The 13,159-nt window shown below is 40.5% G+C and overlaps 1 protein-coding gene across 3 annotated transcripts in view; it reads left to right on the forward strand.

Annotated features, from left to right (window-relative positions):
* The window catches only part of trim9 (tripartite motif containing 9), a 52,657-nt gene extending 47,212 nt beyond the window's left edge, over window positions 1–5,445 (forward strand). For 2 of the 3 annotated variants that reach the window (XM_052021076.1, XM_052021086.1), the window contains 2 exons: window positions 545–707; window positions 1,959–5,445. In XM_052021076.1, coding sequence (XP_051877036.1) covers window positions 545–707; window positions 1,959–2,033 — 238 coding nt within the window. In that variant the 3' untranslated portion in view covers window positions 2,034–5,445. The remainder of the gene's footprint in view (window positions 1–544; window positions 708–1,958) is intronic. The other variant, XM_052021095.1, reaches the window with a different exon arrangement.
* The last annotated feature ends 7,714 nt before the right edge of the window (window positions 5,446–13,159 follow it).

The raw sequence follows: 13,159 nt of genomic DNA on the forward strand, positions 1-13,159 counted from the left end.
TGGAAAAAGCAGGAAACATTTCCTATGAAAAATAACTTTGTTTTGGGCTGCTAGAGTTGAATTTAAAGAGCATTCCAGAACTTACTTTAACTATCATGTACCTTCCAAGCTGTTTAATCTCTTCCTTCAACGATGTTTCTAATCAAAGGCAATGATTGATTTTTACCAGAGATACAAGAATAACTAGGCTTTTGTTTATTGTCTTCATAACTGAGAATTATCAAATTATCCTGATCACCTGTCATGTAATAAGTATCTATGCATTGTCGACACAAGATTTCAAGCAAGTGGAGATGGACCAATTTGGGCAGGAGAATTTATATCATGGAATGTTAGATAAGTATTTGGTATAAAGGAATAGACCAGATGAGATAAAGAAGAATGGGAATTAGCTTTTGTTGTGAGGCCCTGATTTGCACTGAATGATTTGGTCCTGTACGTTCTAGGCAGTATAATGCAAAATGTACAAAACAGCTGGAATTGCACAAATCAATTTTATGCACCCGGCAAATGAGCATTTTTCTCTCCTTCCCCCCCCCCCCAGAACTGAGGGAGGCATTGCCAAAGGAGTCACAGTTGGAGTGCTGCTGGACTTCAACAGACGAACACTTACCTTTTCCATTAATGATGAGCAACAGGGACCAGTTGCCTTTGAAGGTTTGGAAGGCCTCTTCTTCCCAGCAGTAAGCCTGAATAGAAATGTCCAGGTGTGTTTGGTGGTGTCATTTGTGAACATTTTCCTGACTTGGAAATATCATTTCTTCATTGTCACTTGATCTAAACCTTGGAACTCTCTCTACACAGAACTGTCGGGGTGCTTTCACTAAAGGGACTGCAATGGTACTAAAAGATTGATTACTACCAGCTTCTCAAGGCAGTTTAGGGATGGGCAATAATTGCTAGCCTTGCCTGAGCATCCAGTTCACAAGAATAAATGAATAAATATTAAAAAAAATGGGGAAAATGTTCATGCACATTAAGCAAATCAGAGCCAAAATAATGGCTGCAATATAGAAATTTCACAGCCTAAACATTGCCATTTCACCCAGGTTTATGGCAGGGGATATATCTGTCTGGAAGATGAAAGTAACAGAATTTGCTGTCAAATACTGAGAAGCCCGTTTAAGTTACCAATATTCACAAGGATTTTAATCTAACTTGTCAAAACTGGCAACATTGAGAACTCTATATCAGTCCAAATGTGGATAAAGGAATAACCATCTGACAATTCAGTGGAGAAGTAACATGGTCTGGTCATCCATCCTTTTGACTTCCATTATCAGAGTTACGTTAAATTATAAGAGGGGTGATTTTGAAGTATCTGTCCTGGCTGTAGCAGTTGCAAAATAGTATTTCCGTAAATTTCATGATGTTGTTGACACATTACATTGTATATATGCACAAGATAAAAGATACTAGAATGATGCATTAGAAAATCAAAGCTCCACTTCCAGCATACAAACATGCACTTAACGTATCCCCCACGTGCAAAAACTTGGAAAATATATCACTAGCTTTAAATTATGGTTTATTTAAACAGAAATGTAGTTGGAAAAATATGCTTTTGTTAGTTGGAATGATTTTACATCTTTTCAAGTATCGTTTTTGTGTCTGTGAGCTTTCTGTTTTATCATTAATTTAGTCTGTGTGATTTCTAATGATTATTTTCTGCTGATTTTATTCATCAATCACATTATACAATACTTAAGCATAAGAGAAATCAGGTCCAAGGTGGGAGGAGGCGCTTGTGGAACATAAACCTCACTATTGGACTGAGTGGCTGGGTTCTTTGCTGAAGTGTGTATGTATATGTATAGTCCATGGCTAGGGTCAGGTATGTTATAAGTGTCTCATATGCTGTTTAATGGTGAATTTTAATGAGTGCTAATTGTTTATTACAAGTATTTTAAAAATAATGCAAGTTATACTTCATTAGTTATACTGTCATTTTCTCTTAGGTAACACTCCACACTGGTTTGAAAATTCCTCACCCTGGTGCTGCTGCAACCACTGCTGCAGCAAGAGACCCATGAACATCTTAATTCTGGTCATTATGCAAAAACTTGCTTGGGATCCAAGTGACAGGAATCCTGTAGACTGCTAATTTCTTACAGGATTCAACATCTCTTGATACAAGTTTGTTATTGGTGCTTAATGACTAGAGGAAAACCAAAAATAGTTAAGTACATTACAGTTGTGACGTACATGATTGTTATCAGAACATGTGGTTACTTTGATGCTTTGTGCTAACTTGTAAAAGCATTGATGAAGCTTAAAGTAATTTAATGTCAAGTATTTTTAATGATATTTCTTGTGCTGCTTTAATTGCTGTGCACAGTTTTAGCTACTGTTACTAATTAGAAAGAGAAAGAACAATGCAGTGCAGTGTAATTGTGGAAAGTGCTATATTTGCGAGCAATTACATTGCGAGGTATTCACAGTTGCTATTAACCTCCAGGATTTATCCTGCCCTGTTGCCTTTGAATCTTTATTTAACATCATTCCAAAACTGTTGTTTGAATTATCAACAGGCAATCTGTCTACTGCCATTCAAAGTCCTGCTCAGATTGCAATGTTAAGTGCTTCAGGTGCCCAATTATCAGGAAATTCTCATACATTTTACTCTAGATTACAGATATTGAGCACTGACTTTTAAAAATAGTCTAGTATATTGCAACATTAAACCTGATGGGATCATTATTTCAATATATCTGTATATACAGCTTCTGGAATATTGAACCAAGAATAAACATGTTTCTCTAATAAATTAGATGGAACACAATTTGTAAAAAGGATTCACACTTGATTATTACAAGTATGCAGATTAAATTTTAGCATACACTTCCTAAAGTAAAAGGGAGCTTAGATAATATTATTTGGGTAGCAGATGAATGCAAATCAGAATTGGTTTAACCTGTGCTTAAGATGTTTTTTGGAAGAAGAATTCTTTAAAAATCTTTTAAATGTTATAGACTAAAGTGCTTTGCCAAGTAGGTCGAACTTGTGTAGTTTTTCTCCCATAACTTCTAAAACTTGTTTAATTTTTTTATTCTTCCATTGCTTTGTAGCCTGAATATGGTTTTTAGCTAGTGAATGAGTTTAACAAAATAATGTCCACTACAAAGTGGATACATTTATTATTAGCATGGAAGAATATATGCATGATCATAGAATCATGTCACACTGTCTGTCTTTACATGCCCGGGCTAGCTCTGAAAGCGATCCAATTATCTCAATCCTCTGTTCTTTTCCCACACTTCTGCAATGTTTTTTATTTCCAAGTATGCGTGCATGTGTATATATTATATTTATATAAAATGTCCTCCCTTTAGAAATCACTACTACTTTTGCTTTGAACATGCTGTCAGGCAATGCAACCTTCCCTCATCCTTTCTTAATAATTATTTTAAACATGTTCTTTGATTACAGACTATCCTGTCAGTGAAAACCATTTATCCCTTTCAATTATATCAAAAACTCTCAGTTTTGAAAATCATTTCCACTTTGTGTTTTAAAGGAGAACATTTCTAGTTTCCTACCATCTCAACATTATTGAAGTCCCATACTATTCCATTCTTTGTACCTTTTTTGCCACTTCCAAGGCCACCTTCTCAAATGCCACAGCTGAGGCCTAAAAAGTGGTTTATTAGACTGTAGCTTTTATTATTCTGTGCCTCTGTCTGTAAAACCAAGGATACTGCTTGTTTTAGCATTTTTATCAGCTTATCCTGCTGCCTTCAAAGATCTGTATGTATGAACAGCCAAGGCTCATTGTTACTGGACTGTGTTTAAAATTGTGAGAGTTTATTTTGCCTCTTATTCTGCTTCCAAAGATAATTGTTTTCCACGACTCTGTACTAAATTTCCCCATTCAGAAACCTACTTTCTTCCTTTCTTAAGTTCTCTCAGCTTTGTTACCCAATGGTTTTCATTCCTTTTATGGAAGTTGTTTCTCACTTGAATTTTCTACCATTTAAAACTATCTAAGTATGTATACATTAACCATTTAAAAGTGCATGCCAGAAATGCATCCCTTATTTGATAGTGCTATAAAGGAGCACATAGCCACCATTCCACTTCCAAAGTTCGGTTCCAATTTCAGAGACAGAGGAGAATGCATAGTCTTTGGTTCCACTGGAACGAAGTTGACTAAATTATACAAACGCTAATGCTATCACATAATGTTTTAACCATTACTAACCACAGATGAATTTCTAGGCATATTTTTCTAAGGCAATTGGTTTAGATGTGGATCAGATGCCTCTTATATGTTAACTAATACGATAATAAAATCAAAGTTATTACTGTGCAGAGGTTATAATATAAACCTTTGGTTATACTTCTGTCAAATGGGATTTTCAGTACTTGATATTCACTACTGGAATTGTTCAAATCATTCATTAGAATACTTGCCATTTCTGATCACTCCTGCACCCTCTTGTACATAAATTGAATGTTTTTATCCAAATAATTTAAATCTCAGGTTCAGGTGATATCAAGCTTCAGCATGGTCATTCTCCTAGTTAACTTGACTGTATGAAAACTTCCTTTTAGCTCCAGTGGAATAGAACTTTGGAAGCTGACTAACTTGTTCAGCTGCTCTTGCGCCCACATTGTGCATTTAGTACAACAAAGCACTGAAATTTAAATATTCGAAGTGCCGGCTGATCTCCACTGCAACTTGTTTTCATTTAAAAAAAACATTGTTTGACAACTCATCTGCTCAGGAAAATACAAATTCTTAATATTATTAAGTAGCTCAAAGATAGATATGAAAACTTATTGGTAATTCAAACAACCAGGCATAATTTTAAAAGGACAATGCAACACTGTGTTTAACCTTCAGAACCTTAATTTTGAATCTAAATCAGAAGTCTTGTATTGAAGTGCTGATAACATATGCATGCCGCATGTTAGAATTTTAAACAGCTAATTAACTATTTTGAAGGATTTCTAGACCATCAAGACAAAGGTGTAATAAGTTTAGTTGCTAAAATCCTTTTTGTGCCAATCTTGTAGAACAGGAATTTAGATGAAGGGGTTGTAGCATCATATGTTTAAAAACCACGGATAATTAAAGGAAAAAGAAAACATTGATCTGATTTGAATGTAACATTTGTTCATCCTTAATACATTAGGTCATAATTTGATAATTTATCGTCCCGGTACATTTTTACTGGTTCATCTAAGTTCATCATTATAATTCATTAATACTGTTGCTGAGCAACAACAGTCTGTATTTTGGCAATTTGGCTGGACCACAGATTTCTCATTTTTCAGTGTTGATATTGGTGGCTAACATGGTGCTTATCAAGCTTACTAGATTTGTAGTATATTGTAATATGAGCCCATGACTGCACAGCAAGTTGATTATATTGTTTACTGTTATGGATAATGATGAAATTGTTCCTGTTTGCTGTTCCAATAAACTTTTATAAGTTATAATACTACTTCTCTATTTATCTCTGTTGGAAAAACTTTGTTTTTTTGCTGATAAGAATTATTATTATTTGATTGAATTCAAAGATTTTACCTGTCTAAAAATTAGTTAATTCTCCTAGTCATTCAGATTAAAATATTTTGTCCATTATGGCATGAAACTGAATAAACTTTGTTAATTCATAGCATCATTTCAATTACATTTCTGGTTAGTATCAAAAATAAATACCTCTTTTGGAAAAGAATACCTCTTTGGAAAGTAATGAAAAGCAAATAGGACACATGGCTCAAATAAATGTTCTTTATACAAGTGTGTAAGGCTAGAAGTTCTATCCTGTAGTCAAGGTTTTTGTGCAAGACCATGATCCACGCAGCACACAAAAATGGTACCCTGTAATTGCATGCACACAATGTGTTAGTGCACACAGGGCATTTACCAGTTCAAGCTTATGCAAATGGCATCAATCCTTGCACAATATTTATACTGAATGCCTCTCCAACTGAAAATTGTATCACATTTGTGTGAGTAGAAGCCACTGACAGTGAATCAGTTTTTCATGACCACCAACAGTTATGCTATTTTAGTGGCTTCTCAACACTAATCATTCAACAATTGGTTTGTTATTGCCACATGTACCGAGATACAGTGAAGAACTTTTGTCTTGCATGCCATGCATACAGATCATTTCACAACATAAGTACATCGAGGTAGTACAAGGGAAAAGCAATAACAATGCAGAATCTAGTGTTACAGTTACAGAGAAAGTGCAATGCAGGCAGACAATAAGGTGCAAGGCCATGATGAGGTAGATTGTGAGGTCAAGAGTTCACCTTTATCATCCAAGAGGTCCGTTCAAGAGTCTTGTAACGGGAATAGAAGGTGTCCTTGAGCCTGGTGGTGTGTGTTTTCAAGCTTTTGTATCTTCTGCCTGATAGAAGATAGGAGAAGAGAGAATGTCCAGGGTGGGTGAGGTCTTTGATTATGTTGGCTGCTTTACCAAGGCAGTGAGAAGTGTAGGCAGAGTCTATGGAGGGGAAGCTGGTTTTCGTGATGGACTGAGTTGTGTCCACAACTCTCTGCAATTTCTTGCGGTCTTGGGCAGATCAGTTGCCATACCAAGCCATGATACTGTGATAGTTGTAGAACTACTTTGAATGAGCTGCGTAATCATTACTCAAGTTAATACCTATTTGCATCAAATGTTTCATTGGCGGTCCCCAAAAGTCTGGTGCATGAGTGGGACCTAGAAGCGAGAAGCCCGAAGGTAGAGTTCAAATGCCAGTGGGATCAAGGATTTCCAGGAAACCGTACTCTGCCTCTAGCTGCTGATGAGCAATATGCCCAAAGCTGAGGTTTTTCCAAAGGTAGTGGTGTTACAAATTTGTTGTCATCTTGGTTCTGGTTGCCCCATTAGAGGAAGGATGTGGAGACTGTGGGAAGGGTGCAGAAGAGGTTTACCAGGATGCTGCCTGGATTAGAAGTTATGAGCTGTAAGGAAAGGTTGGACAAACTTGAGTTGTTCCCCATAGACTGTCGGAGGCTGAGGGGAGACCTAATGGAGGATTTTTAAATTATGAGAGGCATAGATAGGGTAAAACAGTCAGAATCTTTTCCTCGGCAGAAATGTCAAACACCAGAGGACATGCTTTTAAGGTTAGAGGGGGGGAACTTTAAAGGCAATGTAAGGGGCAAGTTTTTTTCCTCAGAGAGTGGTAGGTGCCTGGAATGGGTTACCAGGAGTAGTAGTGGAAGCAGGCAGTTTGGTGGAGTTTAAGAGACTTCTAGATAGACACGTGAATATGAAGGGAATGGAGGGATAATGATGATACACAGGAGGAGGACAATTAGTATAAATTGGCATCAAGATTGGCACATCATCGAGGGCTGAATGGCCTGTCCGGTGCTGTACTGTTCTATGTTCTATCTTCAGACAGAGCTCCAGTCACCATTCCTGTAGAGACTAAGTTGACTGACCTTTTTAATGTCCAGATTAGGAAAAGGGGACTTCATCTCCTCCACATATGTAGAGATGATCAGCTGCTCTGCAAAGTACCACTTTGTGGTACTTCAGAGTCTGTGACTGGTCAGTGTGTTCTGTTTATTCCTGAGTATCCATGGTACCCAGCTCATGCCAGCTGCCACATCGTTTGACAGCCGGCTGTTTGGGGACAAGGCTAATCCCCCTCCTTTCTTGGTTCCTCCCTGTGTTTCTGCAAGGCCGGCTCATCCATTGTTGCAACCAGGGACAAGGGGACACTGGGATTCAAATGGGATATGCCACTGGAGTCGCTGTGTTGGGATTCCAGTCCTGACATCAACCTCAGCACGTCTCTACAGAAAGGATGCAGATATTGGAGCACAGACACCCACATATTCCAAAAGGATATGGGCACGTGCATATAACTTGTCTTCTGGCATTCCTCTTCCCCACCTCAAAGTGATCAAAGCAAATACAATCTGCATTTGCTCTTGGTTGTAACCTTTGTTATCATGTGCAGTGTGTTCCATTATCTAACTATCATGAGGGATCTATCCTTCTATGAAACCTTCAAGCATGGCCAGGGTGCACCTCGTAGTTTGGACATTCTTTAGTGGATTCCACTCCATTGAACCTACACTCAGGCAGGGAGGCAAAACTGTGGCACATTATGACACCTTGATACAGCAAGGTTTTGGTGCTGCACCCACATCTGGCCAAGAGCACTTACACCTGTACATTAAATATTGCAGATCTTATTTGCATGTGCTAATCAGTAATGTGACTAATGTCCATACTACATGGTACAAGTAATTGAGAAATATGACCACAAAGGGAACATCATAAGTCAAAGACTAAAGATTCATCAGCAGGCATGTGAAATGGAGGCAGGACAGGGGTGATGACCTTTGTTTCCAACCGTGCAATGTGTCCCTTCACAAAAGAGGCACATGCCATTTGTTCACAGTTCATGAAGAAACACACTTTTGAAAACTTCTACACCACATTTTTAATCTGTGCTAATTGACTATAGTTGTGTCCTTCAAGCACCAAATGCTTTTAATGATTTTATCTCAAGATACATTCAACAATATGGCTGAATAGGATACAAGTAATTAGTGACTTTTTTCCAAATCTTCATTCTGTGCCCTACAAAGCTTGCAGCATTAACAGTTTCGAAGAGTGGAAGTAAACATTTGCTGCTGTACAGGAGTTACCAGAAGATGCAGTCTGGGTAACATTACTGTCACGGTAATGCAATTCCCTTCCACCTTACCTGCAAGCCCAACGCTCGTTGAGGGCACATCTCTGTTAACATTATCTTTCTTTTTGCACATGTTTTCTGTGAGTGTGAAAGGAGAATGATCTCAAGTATTACTTTGATTTAGGCAAAATCACAAAGCTCACCTCCAGGATACACCCACAGTCACATATTGTTGAGCGAAAGGCAATAGATGATGCACACAATGATTAAATTGCCATGTTGTGCACCTACCCAAGTCTGCTTTTGTAACCTCTGCTGTACCATCCGTTAAAGCTGAGCCTTACATCCATAATGACATAATCGCATGACATTTGAAGACAGACGAACCAACAGATTCAGCAACAAAACTGCACACAGGCAGCAGAGGGGTTGTGAGCAAATTTTGGAGCTATTGAGGATGTTGTTTAACAATGTTAAATACAACAAGAGCAAAGCTATAGCTAATACAAAATGTAAACATTCAGCAGAAATGCCAGTAACATCAAAATTCATAATGTCACCCTTCTACCAGTGATGATAGTTTCAAAGTTATATTGAATGTCCTAGAGTCATGAAGGCATAGAAAGTGACCCATTTGACCCATCACTTCGACCCATCAAGTCCATGCCAGCTCTCCATAGAGCAATCCAGTTATTCCCATGCCTCTGCTCTATTCTTGTAGCCTTTTTAGAAAGCTTATTTTCCTTAAATGCTTTTCAGACTTGTTTTGCAATCATGTCCACTTTCACCATCCTACCATCCTTGTATACAGTGACTTCAGAGTCATAACATCTTTGCAATGTGTAAACAAAACGTCTTTCTCACACGTCTATATCTGGGCAAAAACCTGTTATTCATGTCCCTTCCTCCTTGTACTATCAGCTCACAGAAACAGCTTTGCTACCTTATCCAAACCTGTCATAATCTTGTGCACTTCTATCAAATCTCCCCTCAACTTCCTTTGCTTCAATCTGAACCCCCACCTACTTCAATCTGAACTTGCAGAGCCTGGAACTTTTCCATTAAGGTATTTTGAGCTTTGGCTTCAGGGCACAGCACAGGAGAGAAGCAAGACCAAGTTCAGGAAATCAGGATATAGAAGCGATTAGGGTACAGGTAAACAATAAAGGCATGAAGTAGTTTGTGGGAGTGGCGTATAGGTCCTGTAACCGTAACTACATGGTTGGACAGACTATAATCGCATGACATTTGAAGACAGATGAACCAACAGATTCAGCAACAAAATTGCACGCAGGCAGCAGAGTCACCCTTCTACCAGTGATGATAGTTTCAAAATTATATTGAATGTCCTAGAAAAGCAGGACAATAATCACAGGGTGTTTTGATCTACATATAGACTAGAAAAACCAGATGAGCAAAGATAGTCAAAATGAGGAGCCTGTTGATTGTTTACAGGATAGTTTAATGGAACATTAAGTTTTGAAGCTAACCAGAGAGCAGATTTCCTATTGTGCAATGAAGTAGGATTAACTGGTGACCTCATCATGAAGGCACGCCAAGGTGGCAATGATCATAATTTGATTAAATTTTAAATAAACTTGAGGAAGAGAAAAATGGCTCCAAATCCAGCATATTAAACTTAAAATAAGAGCAATTATGAGAGCATTGAAGCAAGGTGATCTGGCAAATTAAGATAAAGGATTGGTCAATTGAGATGTAGTGACAGACAAATACAAGGATCTCTCAAACTACACAGAATGACACATTCCTACGAAAAAGAAAACATCCAAACATCATTTATTGGGTATGAACTGAAGAAGTTAACTGAAGAAGTTAAAGATTTAAATATAAAGCATATTATTGTGCAAAGAAAGGTGGCAGGTCAAATTATTGAGCAAGGTAAAAGCAAATAGCCAAAAGCTTAATAATGAAGGGGAAAAATAGAATACGAGATAAAGCTAGCCAGAAATAGAAAAAAAACAGATAGAAAGAGTTTATATTTAAATATATTTAAAGAAGAGTTCACTGTTGGTGCGACAGAAAGTGAGTCTGTTGAAAGCAAGGAGATAGCAGGTCAATTAAACAGATATGTTGCATCAGTCTTCGCTACGGTGGGTACAAGTAAAGCCCCGGAATTGGCTGTAGTTCTGGAATTGAAAAGGAAGGTGGAATTCAGGAACAATCACGAAGGCAGTGTTACTGAGCAAATTGTTGGTGCTGCAGGCTGACAAATCTCTCGGTCCTCGGGGAGCTTGGGGGCTTCAATGCAGAGGCGAATGAAGAAGTTGATGCCTTTAACGGTGAGCCAGAAGCAGGGATGGACAGAGCGAAGGGGCAACTGACCAAGCAATGCGCAACAGTAATCGCCCGCAGTTTGATGCAGGGGTGATTGAAAGTCAACCGCGAAATGTAAGGAGGTGCAGGGTGACAAGCCAGCGCACCAAGTAAGTGAAGCATGCAACTGGCAAATTGGGTGCGGACCCGGCAGAGTGGAGTTCAGGCGGACCTGAAAGGGGGAAGGTGGGGTGGAGCTCAAGCGGACCTGAAAGGAATACGTCAAACAAGGCGTTCAAGCGGACCTGAAAGGGTGATGGCCTAACGGACCGTGTAGGGTGAACCAGCATTAGAGATGGCCAGTGAGAAAAGACAGATAATCAAGAAATGCGCAACAGTTATTTGCCCACGGTTTGAAGTAGGGCGACTTGAAGTTGACCGTGAAATGTGAAGAAGTGCAGGGTGATGAGCCAGCGCAGCAGGTAGCGTGAAGCCTGACAGGCTCGGAAGGCAGAGCGAACCACGAGGGGCACAGAGATGTCGGGGAGTAGCGCGGAGGCGGGAGGATGATTTCGAGTGGAACTAGCGAAATGGTGCGGACCCAGCAGGGTGGAGTTTAGGCAGACCTGAAATGGGGGAAGGCGAGGCGGGGGCAGGCTGGAGCTCAAGCGGACCTGAAGGGAATACGGGAGGGCGAAGCTCAAGCGGACTTGAAAGGGTGATGGCCCAGCGGACCATGTCGGGTGAACCAGGAACAAGGATGCACAGTGTGAAGGGGCAACTGTAATCGGCCGCTGGGTGATTGGAAGTCACTGCGAAATGTGAAGAGGTGCACGGTGACGAGCCAGCGCACCAGTTCGGGTGAAGCCTGACGGGCCGAGAAGGTAGAGCGAACCACGTGGGGCACCGAGGTGGCGGGGTGAAGCGCGGAGGCAGCAGGATAACTTCGAGAGCAACTGGCAAATTGGGTGCGGACCCGGCAGAGTGGAGTTCAGGCGGACCTGAAGGGGGGAAGGTGGGGTGGGAGCTCAAGCGGGCCTGAAAGGGATACGTCAAGCAAAGAGTTCAAGCGGACCTGAAAGGGTGATGGCCTATCGGACCGTGTAGGGTGAACCAGCAATAGAGATGGCCAGTGAGAAAAGGCAGATAACCAAGAAATGCGCAACAGTTATTTGCCCACGATTTGAAGTGAGGTGATTTGAAGTTGACCGTGAAATGTGAAGAGGTGCAGGGTGACGAGCCAGCGCATCAGGCAGGGTGAAAGCCCCGCCACCCGCTACCTCTGGGAAGGCAGAGCGAACCACGTGGGGCACAGAGGAAGCGGGAGTCGGGGAGAAGCGCGGAGGCAGCAGGATGATTTCGAGTGGAACTAGCAAACTGGGTGCGGACCGCGCAGAGTGGAGCGTAGGCGGACCTGAAAGGGGGAAGGCGGGGGGGGGGGGGTGGTTGGGTGTGGAATCGGTGGAGCTAAAGCGGCCCTGAAAGGGTGATTTCGAGCGGGACTAGCAAACTGGGCAGAGTGGAGGTTGAGTGGACCTGAAAGGAAGAGGGTATGGTTTAGTTCAGGCGGACCCGAAACAGTGGTGGCCTTCACTTTCTACTTATGACGCCCAAAATGTCATTTGCTGATTAATTCCTCAGTATATTCCGCCTGCTTCAAAGATATATGTGCAGTGTTCTGTACACTGTTCAGAAATGTGTCATTAGGTCTGGTTGCATCACTACCTGGTATGGAGGCTCCAATGCACAGGACTGCAAGAGGCTGCAGAGGGTTGTAGACTCAACCAGCTCCATCGCGGGTACAACCCTCACCACTATTCGAGGACATCTTCAAGAGGCGGTGCCTCGAGAAGGCGGTATCCATCATTATGGATCCTCAGCATCTGGGTCATCCGTCTTCCCGTTACTACCATCGGGGAGGAGGTACAGGAGTCTGAAGACCCACACTCAACTGTTTAGAAACAGCATCTTCCCCTCCACCATCAGATTTCTGAAGGGTCCATGAACACTACTTCATTATTTGGGGGGTTTTTTGCACTATTTATTTATTTTGTAAGTTCTAGTAATTTTATGTCTTGCACTGTACTGCTGCTGCAAAACAACAAATTTCATGACATATGTAAGTGATAATAAACCTGATTCTGATTTTGTTGCCCCTCTCTGTCCTTTCTATCAAAATACATTAACTCACATTTTTTATATTGAATTCCATCTGCTATTTGTGTGCCCGTTCTGCTTGGCCATATCCTGTTGCAGTCAATTA

The sequence above is a fragment of the Pristis pectinata genome, chromosome 1 (genome assembly GCF_009764475.1).
Source record: "Pristis pectinata isolate sPriPec2 chromosome 1, sPriPec2.1.pri, whole genome shotgun sequence".
Lineage (NCBI taxonomy): Eukaryota > Metazoa > Chordata > Chondrichthyes > Rhinopristiformes > Pristidae > Pristis > Pristis pectinata.